Below are 21525 nucleotides of genomic sequence, written 5' to 3'. Positions count from 1 at the left end.
ACACATACAGTGCACTATAAGAAAACGTGTAATCATCGTCTCTCACATTCATAAGATATCGTCTAACGAAAATTCCAATTTCAAGTCTATATTGCAAAGCTTGAATTCCAAGATAACTCCCTAAAATTTGAGCCTACATTAGACTGCCGAGCCATCTCGATACTTCCCCCTTCCGACCTTCTTCACCTCTAATAGCTATATTTCCAAAATGCCACCTAATCACTTGTCTAATATTCCCTGTACGACATATCAAATAGGGGTTTCAGCGGCTTTTATTAATTTTTCAGCCAGCCATTCCGGTTGGTTTATAAACGGGCTATGACCGGCATCTGTACGTTCAATCGTGTCGAAGCCTAACGCAGATATGTTATCAGTTTCTTGGGAGTTCTGGAGGAAACTTAATGATCGAAAATACAATGAAAAGTGAGTATGTAGGAGTTTGCGGGGGTATAGAGAAGAAACGATGGGGAGAATAGGGAAGGAGGGTGACACATAGTTAGAAGAGTGTGACCCCGGTGAACGATTCTTACTCCGTCGTCTGGAGCTCTACTATATGCCCTTCTTTTCATGACATGAAGTTGTATGAAGAAGAAGCAATAAGAAACAAACAAAACTTACTCCCTTCAGCAATCTCTTGTGTACCCCTGATCATCCCCAATTGCGCTCCCAAAGGAATCGCCTTATCTTCTTCACAAACGACATACGTACTCGGTATACTTCTCCACGGCTCCGCAGTCACTGGCGAATCAAAGGTCTTATAAATGTGCTCCTTCAGCATCTCCACATATTTTTGTGCTTCATTTCTGGAAACATCATTGTAGAAGATCTCAAAAGGATCCGAACAAGTAAGAGCTCTGGAATCCGGTGAAATGGACCACCGGGGAAGGGGATTATGATTCAGAGCGCCCATTAAAGACGCGGGTTTGGGAAGACAGAAGGCCGCGATGTAAACCAAACGACGGATCAGACCAGTGGAAGAAAAGGGGGTGGTTGAGGGAGGCAGGGTGGCGATATAGGTATCTAGAGCCGACGAGCCGATTACTCCGCCGTAAGAGTGGTAGATGAGAATCAGAGGAGTGGATGTGGATAGGAGAGAGTCGATTTTGTTCCTGAGGTGAGTTATTACGGTACGGTGGAAAGTGAGAGAAAGGAATATGAGATGAAAGTATAGGAAGAGCAACTACCTGATTGTTTCGACATCTAGCTGGAAATCTTCGAGACGAGGAGACGCACCCACAGATTTTGGGTAAATGCCGTGGACTTTGTAACCCTTTGCTGCAAGGATATCTGCGGTGGGTTCAAACTTTGGGGGAAGAAAATGTCAGACGGGAACGTCAAATGGGGTCGTGTTAAGCGGAAAAGCTTCTTGAAATTTCTCAGCAAGGCAGCAGCTGAGCAGCAGCAGCAACATTTCAACACATAAATCATTGAATCAGTGTGATAGTAAGAGACCTTACGGATTCTGGACCATGCCACGCTCCAGGCACAAACAAATTCTGGTTTCTTCGATAGATTTCCCATGGTGACACGAAGACGAAGAGGGACAAAAAGAAACAAGATCAGTACTTATAAACGCCAATGACAAAAATGAGTGAAATAAATAGATAGTCTCAAATGATATTATTGCATAGCAATATTTATAATTAACTACATGACCCTGGAGCATAAATGCTTATCTCCCTGGACCTCATTTCTCACATCCAAATTAAGATGTGACTGGTCTTAGCAAAAAGCATAATTGTATAGGGCAAAGCCGCGAGGTACTGAGCTTAACACTAACTCGGCGTGATCAGACTTTCCAAGGTTGGGCTTGCCCCTACACACGCCATCTCATCCGAAATTGTTGGCACAAGACATCGCGGGATTTGGTAGCCATAACATAGATAGGTAGGCAGATGGTGGTCAGCACATTGCATTACAGCCTCATTTCTTAGAGGATGATAACTTCGACATGAGTAGAAAAAGAAAATCATCATATCATTAATAATCATAATACACCTGATATATCCCATAGAGTTATCCAACGCCCGCACAAAAACAAAAACACACGACAATGTTGCATCTCATTATGCTCGACCCGTGATGTAATCCTTATTTTCTATCGTCACGCTCTTCGTCATGTGATTGACCTTGTATACTCCGACCAACCTACTCGCGAGCTCAAACATGTTGTTACGCAGCGAGATAACGATGAATTGTGCGTTCTTTGTTCGTTCCTTGATGTAAGATGCTACAATGGAAACCTAGATATGTCAGCAATGTACACTCGGAAAGACAGTAGGATTGTACTTACATTTCTAAAATCAAGAGCAGCGTCAATCTCGTCCATTACATATAAAGGTGTGGGTTTATAGTGATGCAAAGCAAACACCAGTGCCAAACTACTCAACGTCTTTTCACCACCACTCAAATTTGAGATGTTTTTCCATGATTTCTTTGGTGGCATCACACTAAATAGAATCCCCTCCGAAAATGGATCCAGCGAGTCCACTAGTTCCAACTCGGCATTTCCTCCCATAGTGATCATCTGGTACATCTCTTTGAGTCGAAGGGAAATCGTGCTAAAACCTTCCATGAAGCCTTCGAGACGAAGGCGTCGCAAATCATCGCAGCGTTTCTTGGCGGTGTCTCTTTGAGTTACAGCACTTTGTAAGTCTTGGTTCCTTGCAGCATGTTCTTCAACTCTTCGACGGTATTCTGCAAGAACACCTAACTCGACATTGACATTCTGAGTTTTTTCTTCCAGGATTGCGATCTCTCCCTTCAATGCCTCCTTGCTCATATCGGCGAGTTCGTCCCTGGTAAAAGTAGGAAGTTCCTCTCGCTCAACTTCTTCGCCTAGGTCACTAACACTCTGTAGGGCAAGCTTACCAAACTTCTCTTGCCAATATCTTAGTCGCTTTTGGTTTTCAGTCAATACTTTATGGTTTTCTTCAAGCTTGTTGCGCATCTCAATCTCAACTGCACGGGTCTCATTGAGTTCAATGGTTTTCTCATCAAGATCAGCTTTGAGAGCACTAAGCGCTTTTTTCTTCTCTCTCAGAGTCTCTTGGGCTTCATCAACTCGAGCTTGCGATCCTTCAGAGCTTGATCCTTGGTTTTGAATCTCCTGCTCTAGTGCTTCTAGATCCGCAATAGAAGCCTGTATTTCCTTGGTAGCCTTAGCATGATCTTTCTCGTGCTTAAGGATTTGTTTTTCGGCTTTGGTTTTGGTCACTTCTGCTGTTGACATGGCCTGGTTGAGGGTATCAATCTCTTCTTTCAAAGAATCTACCATAGCACGCTGAGCACGAAGCTTCTCACCACCAACTTGCATAATTCTGTCCTGAAGAGCCTTGATCTCATCCTCAACGCTTGCGGTCTCCGCGTGAAGTTTCTCGATTTCTTTTTGAAGCTTCGCGATGTCCTTCTTCAGTGCAGATACTCGATTATCATCTGTCTGAGATGGCTGATGCTCCTTGCTTAACTCTTTAATTCTTCTTTGTGCGTCAACTAAGTTTCGCTCAGAACTGTCCACCTCTAGACCGAGCTTTTGCATTTTCGTATCGAGTTGCGGTATTTGATGATTTATATCTTTAAGTCTCGTTTCTAAGTCTCTTTGGCGATCCTGGAACTTCTGGAAAGTTTTCTCAAGCTCATCTCTGTTTACTTCCAATTTTGAAACTTGCTCTTTTGAGACTTCGGCCACCAGCTTCGAAGACATCAACCCCTTCTTGACCGTGTTTCCACCACCAGACATAGTACCCGATTTATCAATCAGTTGGCCATCTAAAGTCACGACACGCCATCTTTTAGCTCCGTAAGCGATGCGATTCGCTTGTGCTAGATCATTGGCTACGAGTGTATTTTGTAGTGAGTGGAAGAATGCCGGTCTAAACTTGTCATCTTTTGGCTTGATAAGATCAAACAGACGAGGAACGTTTTCTGGTGTTTGAATGGGTGAAAGATCACGATTTCCTAATTTATCCAAACACATAAAGTTGCCTCGTCCGAGATTAGTCTTTCGGAGATATTCGATACACTGCTGACCAGCCTCGACTGTATCCGTTACAAAATTATCAAGGGCTCCGCAGGCAGTAGAAATTGCAATATCAAACTGTTGGTCAATTGTGCCCAGGTTTCCCAGTCGTCCATGGAAGCCATCGATTCGGCCAGATTCCTTAAGTCTCATCAGACCAGTCAGGACATTTCCTTGGGTTTGAGTGTTTGAAAGACTAGCACGAGCTTCATCGGCTTTTTGGCGAGCCCCAGATAGTTTAGAGCGGAATTCCGGCTCCTTCTGAGACAGTTGCGTGAGTTCGGCTTGTAATCGAGCACCGTCCTTTTCCAGCTTCGCTCTTTGCCCTCTGCATTGCTTGAGCTCTTCGAGTTTAGCCTCCCTGCTTTCTTCTATGGCTTGCACCTTTGATTGAATTTCCCGGAGAGCCACATTACCGGAATTCGCCTTCTCGTCTAAAATTGCAAGCTCACTCTCCGCCACAGCAATAGCAGACTGTTTTTGATTGATTTTTTCATTCCAGGGTTCCAGTGACTTCTGCTTGGCCGCGATTTGATCAGAAAATGCTTGGGTTTTGCCTTTGAGACTATCCCTAATATTAGCGAGCTCCGACTCCTCTTCCGCCATTTTCTGTTCGGTTGCAGCTATCTCGGCAGCAGCTTCCTGTATTTCTTCTGCACACTTCTCAATTGTGGCTTGAGCTTCAGAAATCGCAGAGTCGGATGTGTTAATTGTCTTTTCCAGTTTCTTCTGTTTCGTTGTCAAGAATTTTTTCTTCTCTTCAAGCTTTACTCGCTCTTGATCGAGGTTTGCCATCTCCTTGAGAATTGCTTGTGTGTACTTTTCGACCGACTCATACTCCTTTTGGCCCTTTTTGTACTCTTTTTCAAGCTGCTTAATACCTGCTTCGTTGCCCTGATGTTTTTCCATTTCCGCGTCTAGCTGTGTCTGCATTTGGCCAATAGCCTCTTCCGTGACGGCTAGATTATCACCGCACTCATTGATATAAACTTGGTACAATGCTGATTGCTTCATGGACAATTCATTTTCGTCCCTGATATAAGCAAGAGCCTTATCTTTCTTATCTTCAAGTGCATTTTTTTCTTTTTCAACATGCTGAACCCGCCCACTCTTCTCAACACACACTTCATTTAGAGTCTCTACTTCGGTAGCAGATTCTTCAATAGGGGTCTTATATTTGGATGTGCCAATGATATCCTCCAGATACTCCAGAAGACCGTCATCATGCTCATTTGCAGCTTTTGGCTTCATTTGAGCAATTGACTCGACTTCACCTTGAAGGATCAAAAACCTCTTATGATCCAAATCGACGCCTCTATCACGAAGGAGTGTCGTGACAATGGTGAAGTTTGACTCTTTTCCGTTGATGTAATATTTACTTGCGTTGTTTTTGAACGCCCTTCGAGATATGACCAAATCAGAATTGGGAACAATTTGGTGGGTGCCATCTGGCTGATCCATCACTTCTTGGAAATGTACGGCAACCTCACAATGATCCAAGTCCGGAAAAGCTGCTGAATTGTGAATCAATGCGGAAATTTTGCCCTGTCTCATTTTACTAGCTCTGAAGCCGAACACAAAAAGGAGAGAATCAATAACGTTAGATTTTCCGGAGCCGTTAGGGCCAACGACAGAAGAAAAAGAAGAGTGAAAGGGTCCAACCTCCTGACGACCAGCATAACTCTTGAAGTTCGTAAGAATCAGGTAAGTGATAACTATTCGAGATTTTGGACCAGTCTCCTCAGCCACTGGAGCTGCTGCCGCAGTCCTTGATTTCAGCATAATATCCATGGGCTTTTCCATGATTGTATCCATTGCTCGAACAGGTTTGACAGCTGACGCTTGACTGTCCGACGTCCCAGGCCTTTCCGTGATATCTGCAAGAATTGTGCTATTGTGTATTTCGGATGGCTCAGGGGACTGCGAGGTATTTGGTTTTGGTAGAGTGGGATTTGACTCAGGCGCTACTGAGCTGCGTGCACTTCTGGTAGGCAATACGCTCTTCCTTTTCCGTGGGGCTGCCTTTTTTGTAGGGGACTCAGGCGCTGGAGTTGCTGTCTGGTCAGGATCGAACATTTCCGAAGGTTCAGCGTTCTCTGCCCCTAAACTTTTCTTCGCTCGACCGCCTGCGCGAGGTGTAGCTGCCATTGAATTTGCTGTCTTCCTCCTTGACTGGGGTGCTGTTCGGGTACTACGCTTCGGTGCGGGGGTGAACTCTTCCTCGTCATCTTCCTCTTCAACCTTTACTTCCATACTTTCATCTTCATCTGATGATTCTACTACCACTTTCCGGCGAGAACCGACCCGTCTTGAGGACCGCACTGGGGATTCTGACATGATGAGGTCCAGTGAATGTGTTTGTTTTTTTTCACTCGCGGGGAAAAATTGGTTATTGCTGTAGATAGAGGAGCTATATTAAATCAGTAATGCATAATTAGTACCATAAGATAACAGAGACTAATGTACCTATTAACAGCACGTCCTATATTCAATCAATAAATCGGGTGTAAAATAGGCTGTGTTGTTGAGTTTTGTTGTTTTTCCTGTCAGGTTTGCATGTTGCGGAGGGCCATTGTTTACTTCAGTCAAACAACGCTAAGATAAGGTTCTTATCTGATTATGGTGGACCATGTAGAAAAGAGTAATTGCTTAATTTCGCCGATTAGGTATATCCTTAAACATAAACAACGGTACACAAGCAAGACGGCGGTACGAAATGTTTACGTTCCAGAAATTCGACGAAGTTTTCGACTTTGACCCAGGCTGCTCATATGATGAGAACGCCGTGCGAAAAATTGAGAGCAATCGTAAGAAGCTTGAAGGCCTATTCGTGGACACTCTACTGAAGAATTTTGAAATTCGTCGACGTGAGCTCCTACAAATCGTTGTGGGAGCATACCTTTACTAACTTGTGCGCAAGCTGTTAAATACTATCCTCCGAAATCAAATAGTGACCTTCGAAATCTACATAAAGTCATCATTGAATCGACGGGCCAAGATCATCATAAATTATCAGCTCTGTATTATATACTGCTCGACTTTGACGCTCCAACCGGACGAAGAGATTACTCCACTACATTTGAACAAAAGTCGTTCTTACCTCAAAGCTACCAGATCTACATGAAAGGCCTTTGGCATCTGGATAATCTTGATTTTGAGGTTCGTGATTCTCTGTCTCTAAGATTAGTAGATACTTGATATGGACTGATCGTTGCCAGCTGGCTCTTCAATATCTGACCCATCCATCTTTGATACCAAGTTTTGCGGATGAAATCTTGGAAGCCCTCGTGTTACATTCTTCAGACGATCTCGCAATTCCGTTAGCATACTATCATACCGTGCAGCCAGCTTTGAATTCATCTCGAGCAACAGAAAGTTTATTTTATGCCATCGCAAGAACAAGTGTCACAGAAGCCTTCTACTTCTCGCGAGGACAGTCGCAATACATGCAACGACACATGTTCGAACTACTCATCGCGGCCGTTCTTAAAAATTCTCCTCCAGAAACTATCGCAGATCGCAGTGTCGAACTGGTAAATCTACCATTGTCACCAGAAGAAGAAGCTTGGTTCGAGGACTACTTACTTCGCGGAGAAGGAAGAGCAATAAGAAAGGCTCGGGATACGATAATGATGCGACGAATCGGCACTGGGAAATTCTCGGAAACTTTGTCACTAAAAGGAATAGGTAGCAGATCAATTGGTGGATTAGATTGGGAACGCCTGTCTGCAGCTGTGAAGGAAGGACTTGGGCCAAGAATTGACGTATGAGAAAGAAGGGCGAAGCTGTACATCTACATTTCAAAGATACCAACATAGCGTTATGGAGTAAATTGGGGAGTTGCGATAGGCTCTGATTTGATGAATATGTAATTATTGTATTTTGATGTAGAATTTAACTCATTCCACTTGTGACAATCAATTTTCAAATTAACCGTACCGACGCGTTTAACTATCAGACCGCGTTCCGACCAACATCTTCAAAAATTCATTCGCATCAATCAAACAAAGCCATATACACACTTCTATCAATATGAATTTTCTCAACCCCCGTGAACCTCGAATGAATACTGTATAAGTGTAGCCGTTTAGGCTCTGGCCATCCATCCAAAAATTCCTTTACTACCATCTTGATTCCCCAGGCAGATTAAACAATGGCCGTGTGTAGATTCTGGCAGCAGGGAAATTGCAGAAACGGAGGTATGGCTAGTTCTCGATATTAAGGACGAAAATGTGCTAATTATCGAAAGCTGACTGCAGATTCGAACACTCCGATCAAAATGCCAATTCCAATAGGAATGGCTTCCATAATCGATATGCGCCTCTTCAAAATCAGCCTTCCAACCAATCCAGCTCGAGAAATATCATTACACAACGAGGAGGTGAGTATTTTGAGCATACATAAGTATATACGGTGGCTTACGGAGTTGTAAGGAAATGAGGCGCATATACCTTTCAGTCTCGATAAAGCGACTATAAAGCAAGACCTCACGACCGACAGACCACAATGGATTCTGTCGGCATATGGACCTGGGCGCCATGCGCCAGAGCAGTTGTTTGGTGGACCAGCGCGAGAACAAAGTTTTGAGGAAATGCGCCTTCTCCATTACATTGCGGTAGCATCTGGCAATGCTCAACCAGCTGTACGTGAAAAGCATTATGGGGCCCAGAACCATTAGAGACTGATATTTCTTTTATAGATACAAGATGCAGAGAGATTATGGCAAGAAGCAGATCAACAAATTCAGACTGCGCTGAATGATATAGATGGCGCCATAAATTATATTGTCGCCTCTGACAGTAAGCATCCAAATCGGATTGATATTTGTCAACAGGGCACCTCCACAGACCAAACACCTTGGGTTCAGAGGAGCGACCATCCTCCTACAAACAATGCTTTTGGTGCAGCTAATCAAACGACCACATCAGCATTTGGGCAGCCGTCTACTCAAAATGGCTCTGCATTTGGTCAACCGTCTACTCAGAATGGCTCTGCATTTGGTCAACCAACCAACCAAAATGGTACAACCTTTGGACAGCCTTCAACTCAGAACGCCGGTGCGTTTGGTGGGCCTTCCCAAGGCTTTGGAGTTGCACCACAAAATGGGGCATCTGGTGGTTTTGGCCAGCCATCCGCTCTGGGCCAACAGCCAAGTGCCTTTGGTAGCACTTTTGGACAGCCTTCACAATTAGAGCAAAGGGCTGGCGCTGGGGCTTTTGGAAACCCTTCAGCTCTTGGACAGAAACCAAGTCCGTTCGGTGCACCCTCAAATGGTGCCATGAATTCTGGACAGGCAGGCTTCTCCAACTTTGGCGGTACAAGTAATGCTTTTGGTCATCCAAGTCCAAATCCCTTGGTAAACCCCATGGGAGGGGCTTTTGGTTCCAACCCTCTTCCTCCTGGGATTCAACAATCGAAGGTCAATCCGATATCGCAAAATAGCAACCCGTTGGCGCCTGTTAATTCTTTCAATCAGCCTGCTCCACCAAATCCATTTGGCTCAAATTCCGGGAATTCCCAAGCATTCGGTGCTCCTTCTCCAGCGCCAAATAACCCCTTTGGAGCTCCAAGTTCTCAACCTATGAATGCGATGCAGAACCAATTTACAGCTCCTGTTACACAAGAAGCACAGCAGTTTGGTAATCAGCCAAGTGCTGGCAATCTAAATATGACCGCCGGCGCCCCCCCTATGAGATCTGGCTCCGATATGAACACTTTCAGTCCAAATTTCCGAGCACCACCAAATGATAATATAGTACCACATCCTCCAGCTGAAAGTTACATAAGGACTCGGGGTGACAAGTTGGAGTCTTTCAATGGACTCCCAGTTGAATATAAGGACGGAGAGCCAGGGACTTCAGTGAATGGCAAGTGGCACAAGATATGGTGTGCAAAGGGCTATATCGGACCAAACAAAACTACCGAAATTGAGAATGTGGCTTTTGATGAGCCGACAACGGCGGCGTATCTACAGGCGAGGCGAACGGGAGCTTTTCCAGGTGGTGTTATGCCTATGATGCCACCCAAGAGGGAATGGTGCTTGTTCAATTTTTGATCCACTGAATTAGATATGGGCGGTTTTGCATTGGGATGGCGTTGCGAGTTTATTACCATGTGGTTTCTGAGGAAGAGTATATAATATACGGGCTTGGAAAACACATTGTAGGAAATAGTGGAGCATTGCATTGTTCACGAGTACGCTGCTAGGACTAGCTAGCATCTAATTGAAGGAGAAAAGTAACGGGAGATCAAAAACATGTCTTGACATCCGTTCAAAATTACCCTCCTTGACGCACTGTGCATGGATTGTGTTTCACGTCTGATACGAGTGCGTATTAATTTACATGATGCCCGATTCTTAATTTTGTCATCTATTGTCTTTCAAAGCACGGTAAAAAGTTCAAGTGAACGTTGTGTCTTGGTACTTTTAAATCTTTCGCGCATGTGATGTGTAATTGTCAAGAAGTAAATCGAAGGTGGAGTAATTTGAAGATCAAAAAAACACTCAAGTCATCTCCTCCCCTTTTGTCAAATACACATACCTCATCTTCACCTCTCCCATCTTGTTTCCTTCACTACTCAATTTCTCTCTTTGATCTCTGATATCCGCCTCTATCTGGGTAGCCATTCTTCTCCAGTCCTGTCTCCATTCCGGTATATCCAGAATCCCCAACTCGCCCTTGAACTCCCTTCCATATTCAATCACCTTCAATATCTCTCGCAAATGAGGCATGCCTGCTACAACAGAGATAAGATTATGCAATTTGCACATCCTACCCCAACAGACCGCCGTGAATCCCAAAGAAGTGATGGGAAAATAGGAAGCGAGAGATAGAACACTGGCAATGTGACTATCATTCTTAGATTCACGACATGAGCGGACTTCCGACAAGGTGATGTAGACCGTATCTTCCGTTCAGGAGACAGGAATGCGCATATGTGGAATGGGAAGGAAAGTGTAGGTCGAGAGGGCGAGAGTGCGTGTTTCGTGGTTGATAGAGAAGAGAATGGGTGGTTTGGTGAGGGAGACGAGGGGGGCGCTGTCGCGGTTTGGTCGTTTGGCTAGCTGGATGATTCGAGGGGGTAGAATGAGATGAGACCAGATTTTGAGACGGATTTCGATGGGCAGGTCCCAGAATACCCAGAATTGGGGGAAGCGGGAGGGGGTTTGAGACATGCTGGGTTTGAGGTTGGTGTGTAGCAGGATAGATGGAGGTAGTGAAGGGAGATGTAAACAAAGAGGGTATGGAAAGTCAATGCAGTTTTAAGTTTATGATCATATGGTCTTGAAGAAGACAAAGAACTTTTCTCCAGTGGTGATTATTCATGCCTGAGAAAGTCTTCCCTTGACTAGACTGTACCTTGATTCTTATTGAGAATCAGATTTCAACGGGGAAGGAATAAGTGTAATGGTAGTATTGGAAAAGGACAGCTCCCACTCATTACTTTAGATCAGCTTTGTAGTGCTGTTATATATTCTCATACTATCTTCGCCGCGCTTTCGTCTGACGTTTTAGCGAGGTAAATTCTTGATCTATCATCTCAATACACACAATTAAATTTCCTTTAGAGAGAAAAGGAGCTGCATTTTACTTCCAGGTTCTTGTCTTATCACTCTATTCTCATTCCCATCCAATTTCCGATTTCCAAAGTTCTTTCACTCCATTTCCATCCTACTATCAACCTTTCCCCATTCGCCACCCCTAACAATGCTACGTCACCCCACCATTTCCAACCCCGCACGCCACTTTTTATCAAAGCTCAAGCTGCACTTCACTTGATGGTGCTTTTTAACTCGATATTGATAAAGCATCAACTCAAACCCTACATATTGCTCTCGAAAACGCTTCGTTCAGAATAGATGAATAAATTAGCATCTGAATCTTAATTCTATCTCGTGTCTACCCTCAAGTATACAAAGCAAAGCCACTCGGGAAAGGGATAGGAATCGAAGGAGCTACCCCTCTCTCGTCGCAATTGGAACCGAGCTGGTGGTCCTCCTCAGATATAGGATCAATGCTTCCAGGCTAGTAGTAATTTGCGAAACGAGAAATAATACCAGCGCATGCGAGTCTCCTGGCTCAACATCCCACAACTAGTAATCCTCTTCCTGATCGTTGTATTCGTGAAGGAAATCCCTCCACACACAGGGCTTTCTCTCGAATTCCCAACAAACTTCACACTGTCACCTTTACACCTCCGCACATATCTTCAGCGTTTTGCGCACATACGTGGCACGCAAGCGAGACGAGGAATAATACTCAATAACAAAATGGCATGGACATGTTCGGGTCGCACGAATGCGGAGTTGATAAATAATATGTGGAATGCGGGTTTGATTCATAGTGAGAAGATTAGAGAAGCTATGATTTCTGTACGTTTGTTCTTGATCCCCCTACTTACATTTTCTTCACTTGATCTAATTCCCTCTGGACTTTCTCAAAGGGCCTAGGAGCTGAAAGCTAATCCATTCTCTCAAGGTAGATCGCACTCACTATACACCCTCTGAGTACCTTGCCTACGAGGACTCTCCGCAATCTATTGGCCATCAAGCCACCATATCCGCTCCCCATATGCACGCCTCTGCTCTCGAATGTTTACTCCCATATTTGGGAGAGGGAAAAAGAGTTTTAGATGTGGGAAGTGGAAGTGGATACCTAACAGCTGTTATGGCCGAACTTGTACTACCCTCCTCACATCCACATTCCTCGCGTCGAAATCCAGCGGGAGCAGAATCAGAAGGGGGAAAGTGGAAAGTTGTTGGATTGGAACACATAAAAGCATTGCGGGATATGGGCGAGACCAATGTGATGAAAAGTGAGCAAGGAAGAAAATGGATAAAGGAGAAAAATGTAGAATTTGTGGTTGGGGATGGGAGAGAGGGGTGGAAAGATTCGGATGGACAGGAGGGATGGGATGCCATACATGTTGGAGCCGCGGCGACAGAAATCCATGAGGCATTGATTGAGCAGTTGAGAAGTCCTGGTCGGTAAGTTTGGCATCTTGGTGTTGATTCTCCTTTATAAATCTTTTATATAATGAAACTAATCACACTGTAGAATGTTCATACCAGTTGAGGATTCTCGGAGAGGATCCGGCGGTCAACATATCTGGGTCGTGGATAAAGATGGAGAGGGGAAGGTTTCGAGGGAAAAGTTATATGGAGTGAGATACGTTCCGTTGACTGATGCACCGAAGACGGCTTTTGAATCATGATAGGATTATCAAATCAACTGTTGGTAACGGGACAGGACCTATGAGTACCTAGGTAGTGAATGATTAGTTTGGCGGGGGGTCGGATGAGGAGGGGGGACAGCGAGATGTTTCTGACGGTGTGAGAAGCATTGATATGGACCAATGCCTTTTCCGAATCATCGCTAGAGCGTTTTCAGAGGCGTATGGAAAGTCATTGGGGGAAATTGGGGGAAATTGGGGGAAATTGGAGGTGACCATGCATGGATAGGTGGTAGGCGTCAGGGTGTGCTCAGAAGTACTTAATTTTGGCTTTGGAGGGATATATTGATTTGAATACTCAAACTCGGATCTGTTTTGGCCCAAGACACAGCATTTGTTCCTTACAAGGGGATATAATTAGGTGTAATAGTATTTGGAAGAAAAGTGCATTAATAAGCCAACTAGTTGATGGTTTCAATGATTGACCCAGTGATCCGGTAAGGTTCACAGACGGTATGGGTAGTAAAAAGGGGAAAAAGGTGCGATCTAACAAAGCTACTATTGGGGAATGAGGCGTGAGTTGCTACGTCAACGTTGACGTCTTTTAAAAGAGATGACCCGAGCTGAGACAGTTAATGAAAGGAATGCGATTGATTAAGCTTAATTGAATGGTTTATTAATCTGTACAAACTACTCGTCCAGATGCTATGTACCGGTATGTGCGTGTGCGTGTGCGCGTGCGTGTGCGTATGTAATGGAAGGATGAGTAAGCCCGATCAAATAATAAAGTGCAAGTGTTTGCGACATCGAACGTGGGGAAAAGAAGTAGATCAGGTTATGTGCCACCCAGGGGCATGCCGATCGCGAATTGAGCACCATGATGAGTCTCTCGATGGTGGCATATGTGATATCTCAAGTTCTCAGGCGTTCCATCGTACGTTCTTCGGAACAATGATAATAGAGTTGATACCTACCTAGTCCATCCATCGTCCACTTGCTTTGTTTTGGGAACCCCGTCGCGGGGTTTGCAGTTTGAACGTGTCCGGATGAATGTTTGTTAATATTAATATCAATATCGATACCAATATCAGACCACTAATACGTATCGAGGTAGAATCTGGGTGCAGTGCATTGGTCAGTCCGGTATAGCCACGATCCGGGAGATGGCAGAGAGATCTGGGGGCATTTCTTGAGACAGTAATATGGGAGAGAGAGGTGAAAAGAGGAAAAAGAACTCCAAATGAAAGACACGTGGGGAAAGACCAAACACGAATACGAATCACGTGACTCAAAACTTTGGGGGATGGGAAACTGGGAAGGATGGTAAAGGACGAAGTACGGCGTAGGACGTAGATGGAGCATGCTCAGCCCTGGTTTGCACGGAAGATAAAAAGTTACATGGGACGGGGAAGGGGGTCACAATCACAATCACAATCACATCGTGACATTTGTTGCAGTGCTTGCCCCCAAAACGGACAACCGCATCCCCAAGCACAGAAGTAGACGTAGAAGTAGAAGTAGAAGTAAAAGTACAAGTACCTGGCCAGCGTGGGGAGATAGAGAGCCCCCCTGTCGTCATATTGTAATGGCGACGAGACCGAGACCGAGTACCGATGTGATAGTCGAGAGGTCTGGAACCTGGTACCGATCTGATGTTTTTGGCTTGGGGGGGTTGAGCCAATGAGACGAGAGAGATGGGTCGGTATGGAGAATTTCCCACCCGTGATATTTCGAGGGCCAGCCGCATGGGGAACTCGGCAATCTGGATAGAAGAAGGGAATGGGGAGATGGACCAATGAGATGAGAGCATCGACCCCTCTATTCGATCTATCACGTAGGATTGATAGGGAGCGAGATCTGCGGGTATTACTCAGCCTTTCTACCCACCGGGAATGCTGGATGATACTGTAATGATAATAAGAATAAATATGTCAGAGTCTCTTATTCGTATTCGAATTTCTGAGATGACATATGCCCATCTTTACCCATGACCACCAAGATAATATAATATATATTCGTAAATCATGCCCAGAGAGGTAATACCATTGAGATCACTCCGTCGGAAAAGTAGGCAATTGTTCCCGATGGCCGCAATCTGTTCTCCATCGTCCTTTTCTTCCATTTGTTCTACGCAACTTACCTAGGTAGTAGCTAGCCCTGGAGGTGCTTGGCACTAGGTAGGTGTGCATGTACTATACCATGTACTATACTAGATATTAGATATCTAAATCAGCAACTTCCTTTGATCAATGGAAAAATCTTATTTGCCAGAGGACCATCGCACTCTAAAAAAGCAGTCACGCCAATAGCAACAGAGCAAATCGCACAAGGGCAAATGAAACCTGAGAACCTTTTTTTGTTTCTTCCCTCGAGGTCTCGAGGTGGAATGGCTCGAATGGATCCTCAAATAGATACTAGATGCTAGCCCCAGCAGATCTTCGCCATCCAAGGATAAAACGCAAAAGTGATGATTCACCAGTACATCTGGCTAACACGCAAAGAACCAAGATATCATTGATCAATTGCCTATGATGCAGAAGGTTAACGTCTCTTTGGGTTTAGATCGACTGCATCGAATTCTGAAAGAATACGGTAGACCTGATTATCGAAAAGTTTAAAGTCCCATCTTACATTCCGAATCCTCTGGTGCTTACCTACTTTTCTCTTACTTTTCTCTCCATTCTTGCTTTCCTCTTCCTTTCGCTTCCTCTCTCTGACCTGCATTTCTCGACTTGTTTCCCCATCTTTCTCTCTAGTCGTACTCGCTCTTAGCTACCCTCACTTCCTCTCACCTCTTCTTTCTTCTTTCCTCTTGCCTCTTGCCCTCCTTCTATCTACCTACTTCTCCTAACTCTCAACCTTATACCCTCCTTCATGACCCAGTATTTAATCAACCTTTTCCCCCCTCAGATGTACCTCGGAGCTTGGAATCATTTACAACCCTTTCTCAACTTACTTGTTCCCAACCTTTCCCCATATTCACATTCATATCCATATCCATATCCATATCCATATCCATATTTCTACCCAGACCCAGACCCATACCTCTCTACCTTACCCACCATTGTACATTCCTTTACACGATCCCACACGAATTGACGCTTTTTACTTTTTTTTTAACTTGATAATTGAAAAATAGAGTAACATTCGTTACTCTTACTATATATGATAATTCTTGCTATCTACACGGCTTCAATCCACTTCGTTCACTTCTTCACCCCACTACACCCACTTCAACTTTAGATCGATCGTCTAACCTCTCTCGACTCTACTTTAATCTATCCACCTGCTCTACCGGCACTTATTAGTCTTCTACGAACTACAAAAGATTTGCGTACATCCCATATTCGCTTTCAAACACATTTCACCATCTCTCATCTCTTCTTCTTATTTTATTTCTCAACAAAAAAAAGATTCAATTCCTTGCTTTTTTTTTTTGATCATCATCGGGGAATTGATATCAATCACACTTAATCCATCAAACCATTTTTATCGAGCTTGTTTATCCTCCGCTGTTAACCAGGTTCGCTTACCGATCCACGACCCCCTCATCCCAGTATCCGCAATCGTCGCCGAAATCGACCTGTTAATCGACTTCACATTCGATCTGGGAATCTTAGTCCAGTCAACCTTAAAATCGAACATTTTTTTTAAAAAGCAAAGACGAACCGAGTCAACCAAACGTTTCTCTATACATATTACTTCTTCGTTACCAACATATCATACACCATCTCCATTACTCTCACCCAAGTCGACACGAGGAAGCACCATATATTCTTGATATAAATTCTCTGTATCTGATAGAACAATATAGACGCCCGACCACCATTATTCAAGATGACTAAAGATAAAAAGATGAAGCCTGCAAAGGTCGAGAAGTCCTATGCTAACAAAGTATGCACACATCCTCGTCCTCATTGCTTTGGCGAGATTGTAACATAGCTAACACACTTCAAAGACCCCCAAGACCAATTTGGAAAAGATGTCTCACAAAGAGCGTGCATTTATTGCTGCCGCCAATAGAAATGATCGTCCAGATGTCAAGGGTCGGATGAAGTCGGCTAGAGAGGCTTCAAATCTCCACCGAGAGAGAACTGGTCGAGGACTCAAACTTTCAGAGGACATTGTCATGTCTGGGAATTTGGGTGAGGAGGAAGAAAGTCCAATGCGAGTCTTTCAGAGACGTCACTGGAATCCCATGTATAACCCAGTCCCAGTTCCCATCACCCAAACTGAGCTCATGCAACATTTACGCGACAATCCAGCAATCGCAAACAACATTCTAGCTTTGATTGAAGGTGCTCAAAGCCTTCGTCCCACGGAGCAGGTTGAGCAAGTTGAGCCCCAGATGGCAATGGAGTTGTCATTATTCGTACAAGTCAACCATCAATTAGCATCACAAACCACTAATCAACCCGGAAGAATGCCTCAAGATATGCCAACACCCCCAGGAACCTTGAGTCGAAAAACCAGTTATGGCCCAAATATGCCAACGCCACCACACGACCAAAGTATTGCATCGCCATTAGAGGGCTCAATCATGGCATCGTCACCAATGTTAACTAATGATTCTAATCTGATCGCTCCATCTATGGATCGACAGCCTAGACGACGACACACAAGCTTTGGACAAGATGCGACATTATACGACATGCCCGGCTACAATCGCAATCCTGGACCCCAATTTATGGGCCGAAGCTCCAGTACTCCTGGGAACATCACGCCTGGTACACCTTTTGAACACGACTTGATGATTCCAAACGCAGGATCACAAACTCAGATGGATCCCATGCATCAAAATCCTGTGCTTCGAAGCCCAGAGCCCCAAACTCACATGAATCAAGTCCATCAGAGTCCGCTGGAATGGTATGCCAAGAATCACTCGCTTCCTCAAGCACATCAAATGCCTCCTCAGCAGACGAATCAATTTCCCACGCAGTGGGATCAGGAAAGATCACCGCTCGACATGACATTTGCATCTCATTTCCTTCCCAGTCAAGCAGCGCAAATCAACGCCGTTGAAAATCAATCCTATAATCAGTTTGCGCAACCGAGCACCGATGACAAGTTTTTCGCCGACATGATCGATTTTAACGGAGGTGGACGTTGAAAAATCTACATGGACTTGAGAGAATTGGGGGTGTATGTGAGATGATGTAATTATTTAATGGATGGAAGGTGTTTATGTCGGTATTTGAAATTGGGAGGCAGGCGAGGCATCGCACGGCACGACATGGCATGGCATGACGGTATTGCTTTCTGGGTTGCTGGGTTGCTGGGTTGCTTGGATTGGGGTGTCTTTATCATTATTATTATTGTTATTATGGGAAGTGTGTACACGATTATGGCGAAAAAATGGGAATTCACGGGTTTGTTTGTTCACCTAAGGAGCGAGGTGTTCAAAAATTATCATATATATATATATACCCATGATACACGGAGTTGGGGAGAATTTACTTATTCTGGGTCAGTCGGGATAGACTGGGTGGGGGAGGGGAGAAGAGGGGGATAATCGAATTGGTCGGGTGGTCATTTGGTCGGTTCATGAATAGGGATGAATATGACGTTGACTCTCGACTTTCAGCAGTAGGACTTTAATTCCTGAGGTTCTTTCGAGTTTATATTTTTATTGTTATTATTATTATTATTATCAGTAGTAGTAGTATTTTTACAGTACATGTGTATACTTTTTTTAATATTGTATCATTACCTTTCATGTCACATGATGTATTTTTTGCTGGGTTTTGTGAGAGGTGCGTGTATGTATGTATTGAATTTGAAATGATATCATGGATTGATCTTTTGGAGATTTGATATTTCACATGATGTATCTATCTCTATCTGTTCACGGAATTGGAACCTCAATCGTCATGTGATCGTCCTTTGCGTAGCTAGAATAAATATGTGCTCTACGAGCGCTGGGCTCTTGATTCGGTAGGTGTAGATTCTAAGCATATTTTTGTATGAGGTTACTGCTCTCCTGGTTCTGCTATGGAAACTTTGAAGTGTTGTGGTATGTTGGATGTTGGATGTTGTGACGTCAGGTGGGTAGGTGACTGTCGACCTAGTCTTGATAGTGTATCTGAAGTAGTTGTCTGAGGTCGTTGTCTAGAATAATCATCTAGAATAATCATCGATAACAACTATCGCCAAGTCACTAAGATCATATGGAACAATCATCTATCTAGAGTAGCTATCTCGAATATTCATCGGGTCGGGAGTAATTGGGTTATGAATTGGGGTGTTTGAGTACTACCTGGTTACTGGGTTTATTGGGTGATTTTCTAGTTGAACATCTGTATAGAGAGAAATTAGAATGGGGATCATGTGATTATGTGTGTCGGGAGGTAGGGAGGTATTCGGAAAGTGGAATGTAGAAGGATGGTGAATAGTAGGGTATCTGGTTATTGTCGTGGAGTTGTTGTAGTTGTTGTTGAGTAGTTATTTTCTAGAGTACCTGGTTGTGGGTGAGTCGTCATCTAGAGTAGTTACTGAAGTAGTTATGCGGAGTAGTTGTACACGTTATCGTCTCGTACAAGCATATAGGCACACAGCCTATAGCATAGTAAATGTGATATATATACTATGTGCGATCAATTCACGGATTATATACGGATCTTTTCTTGTTTGCGTGGACAGGTAGGTAGGTGGGTAGATTGGCATGGGTTATTGAGTGGTTGGTTGAATGGGTTTGACTAGTTGGAACTTGGTAGGATTGGTTGGATAGTATATTTGGTGTTTGAGTATTTGGTATTTGGTATCTGAATTGGTATTTGTATTGCTGTGTGGGATTTGTGGGATGATGGGATGATGAGGCGGTACAATCGTGAGTGAGAGGGTGGGTGTGGGGATCTGACAATGTGGTTGTGTTTTCTATGAAGAGGGGGGAAAGAGGAGCAGAAGAATGAGGTCGGGTTATGAATACGTGAGAGAGAAGAAAGGGGAATTTTTTTTAGAGGAGTTGGAGAATGGATGTGAGAGGAGAGAGTGAGAGGAGGAAGAGAGAACAAGGGAGAAAACGAGAACCAAGTGATGAAGTAAAAAAATAAGAAAATAGAAGGGTAAGTAAAAGGTAGAGAATATGCATACCCACACTACAATACAACAGCATATTCCATGCGTATAATACCGGTATAAAACAATCAAAGAAAGGAAAGAACATTTTTGCGTCCCCATACTAAAGAAGGAGAGACGAAAAAAGAAGGGACGCGGATACATATGCGAACTTGTAATCTGTGTGTCGTATGCATACATACATTATACGATATCATATCACATTACACATACCTACTCGGGAGAAATGTAGGTATTCCTAATATCTCGAATCTTTGAATAAGCGCGGATTTGAAACTTGAAATTAGACAATGATACGGAATCGGAAGTAGAATGATATGATTTGATATGATGTCCGGTGGGGGGGGGGGGCATAAGTGATTTCTTCACTTAAAAGAGTACCTAGGTGTACATCTCCATCTTCCCACCCATCTCCAATCATTCAAAAATCTCTCCATTCCATCTAGGAGAGAGAGAGAGAGAGAGAGAGAGAGCAGAGTCACTAAAACTCGAAGAGGACCCTTCCTCACAACCGGAAAACATTCATCTTTCCGCTAGGAAATGGAAAAAGGAGAAAAATAATTCAACGAGTCATCGAACATAATAATCGAAATGAAATGGTGAGGGTTTAATCAAAGATCATAGAGGAGTTATGATATAGAGAGAAAAGAAAGGGTTCAGGGCGAGCTGTTACTATGATTATAATTGTAATTATAGTTTTTACTCTCTTCTAATTAATTTAAACAACTTTGCTCTCTCTATATATATACATAAATCTTGATATCATAAATAGTTATGTATCATGATATGATCGCGAATAAAATAATCATATACATAATTCATAACTTATATAATAAAATAACAAAATATCTCTCTCTTCTTCTGAGTAAAGTATTAATATATAATATGAGGAAGAGAATAAAAATGAAGAGAATAGAGAAATGAGAGAAAAGATTAAAGGAAATACTCGAGAAATTCGAAGTCCTTACTGTAGACTAGAACTACTTACTACATCCTGTTCATCTGTCATTCATTCGTTTACATGTACACCAGCCCTTCTTCGTTCCGCTCCTAGTCTCGGTTCAAAACTATATTGCAATTCGATCTTTTTTGTATTCATATTCTTGTTTTCTCTAAAAACCAAGCAATGCTCGTTGCGCCGTGCTCATACAAACAGAACATGTGTTAAAAAAAGCATACGCAGATGGCATCATGATGCATCTATATGCATGCAATGCATAAAAATCAAGGATAAATGAGCAAGCTGCATACACACGCAA

At 43.6% G+C, this 21525-nt stretch overlaps 7 protein-coding genes across 7 annotated transcripts; 4 read left to right on the top strand and 3 right to left on the bottom strand.

Moving 5' to 3' along the window:
• Window positions 1-53: 53 nt before the first annotated feature.
• EAF01_001462 (uncharacterized protein) lies at window positions 54-6535 on the bottom strand. Its single transcript, XM_038909712.1, has 6 exons — window positions 6485-6535; window positions 2294-6428; window positions 2153-2243; window positions 1185-1287; window positions 619-1109; window positions 54-353 (listed from the first exon to the last, which is right to left on the bottom strand). The coding sequence occupies exons 2-6, from the start codon at window positions 6353-6355 to the stop codon at window positions 250-252; spliced, it is 4851 nt and encodes a 1616-aa protein (XP_038774524.1). The 5' UTR covers window positions 6356-6428; window positions 6485-6535; the 3' UTR covers window positions 54-249.
• Window positions 6536-6734: 199 nt separating this feature from the next.
• On the top strand, window positions 6735-7788 carry EAF01_001461 (uncharacterized protein; the record flags this gene model as incomplete). The annotated part of the gene is made up of 3 exons (XM_038909711.1): window positions 6735-6885; window positions 6939-7177; window positions 7237-7788. 3 exons carry the CDS (start codon window positions 6735-6737, stop codon window positions 7786-7788), a joined length of 942 nt encoding a protein of 313 aa, XP_038774523.1.
• Window positions 7789-8171: 383 nt separating this feature from the next.
• On the top strand, window positions 8172-10073 carry EAF01_001460 (uncharacterized protein; the record flags this gene model as incomplete). The annotated part of the gene is made up of 4 exons (XM_038909710.1): window positions 8172-8217; window positions 8268-8399; window positions 8452-8660; window positions 8718-10073. 4 exons carry the CDS (start codon window positions 8172-8174, stop codon window positions 10071-10073), a joined length of 1743 nt encoding a protein of 580 aa, XP_038774522.1.
• A 450-nt stretch (window positions 10074-10523) lies between these two features.
• EAF01_001459 (uncharacterized protein) lies at window positions 10524-10751 on the bottom strand (the record flags this gene model as incomplete). The annotated part of the gene is made up of 1 exon (XM_038909709.1): window positions 10524-10751. One exon carries the CDS (start codon window positions 10749-10751, stop codon window positions 10524-10526), a length of 228 nt encoding a protein of 75 aa, XP_038774521.1.
• A 183-nt stretch (window positions 10752-10934) lies between these two features.
• On the bottom strand, window positions 10935-11195 carry EAF01_001458 (uncharacterized protein; the record flags this gene model as incomplete). The annotated part of the gene is made up of 1 exon (XM_038909708.1): window positions 10935-11195. One exon carries the CDS (start codon window positions 11193-11195, stop codon window positions 10935-10937), a length of 261 nt encoding a protein of 86 aa, XP_038774520.1.
• A 1095-nt stretch (window positions 11196-12290) lies between these two features.
• On the top strand, window positions 12291-13234 carry EAF01_001457 (uncharacterized protein; the record flags this gene model as incomplete). The annotated part of the gene is made up of 3 exons (XM_038909707.1): window positions 12291-12392; window positions 12499-13007; window positions 13078-13234. 3 exons carry the CDS (start codon window positions 12291-12293, stop codon window positions 13232-13234), a joined length of 768 nt encoding a protein of 255 aa, XP_038774519.1.
• A 3285-nt stretch (window positions 13235-16519) lies between these two features.
• EAF01_001456 (uncharacterized protein) lies at window positions 16520-18679 on the top strand. The gene is made up of 2 exons (XM_038909706.1): window positions 16520-17086; window positions 17151-18679. The coding sequence occupies exons 1-2, from the start codon at window positions 17030-17032 to the stop codon at window positions 18300-18302; spliced, it is 1209 nt and encodes a 402-aa protein (XP_038774518.1). The 5' UTR covers window positions 16520-17029; the 3' UTR covers window positions 18303-18679.
• Window positions 18680-21525: the final 2846 nt, after the last annotated feature.

Source organism: Botrytis porri (assembly GCF_014898465.1).
Source record: "Botrytis porri strain MUCL 3234 chromosome Unknown BPOR_002, whole genome shotgun sequence".
NCBI classification, from domain to species: Eukaryota; Fungi; Ascomycota; class Leotiomycetes; order Helotiales; family Sclerotiniaceae; genus Botrytis; species Botrytis porri.
The sequence above is the reverse complement of the archived record's forward strand: the minus strand, read 5'-3'. Positions and strand labels throughout refer to the sequence as shown.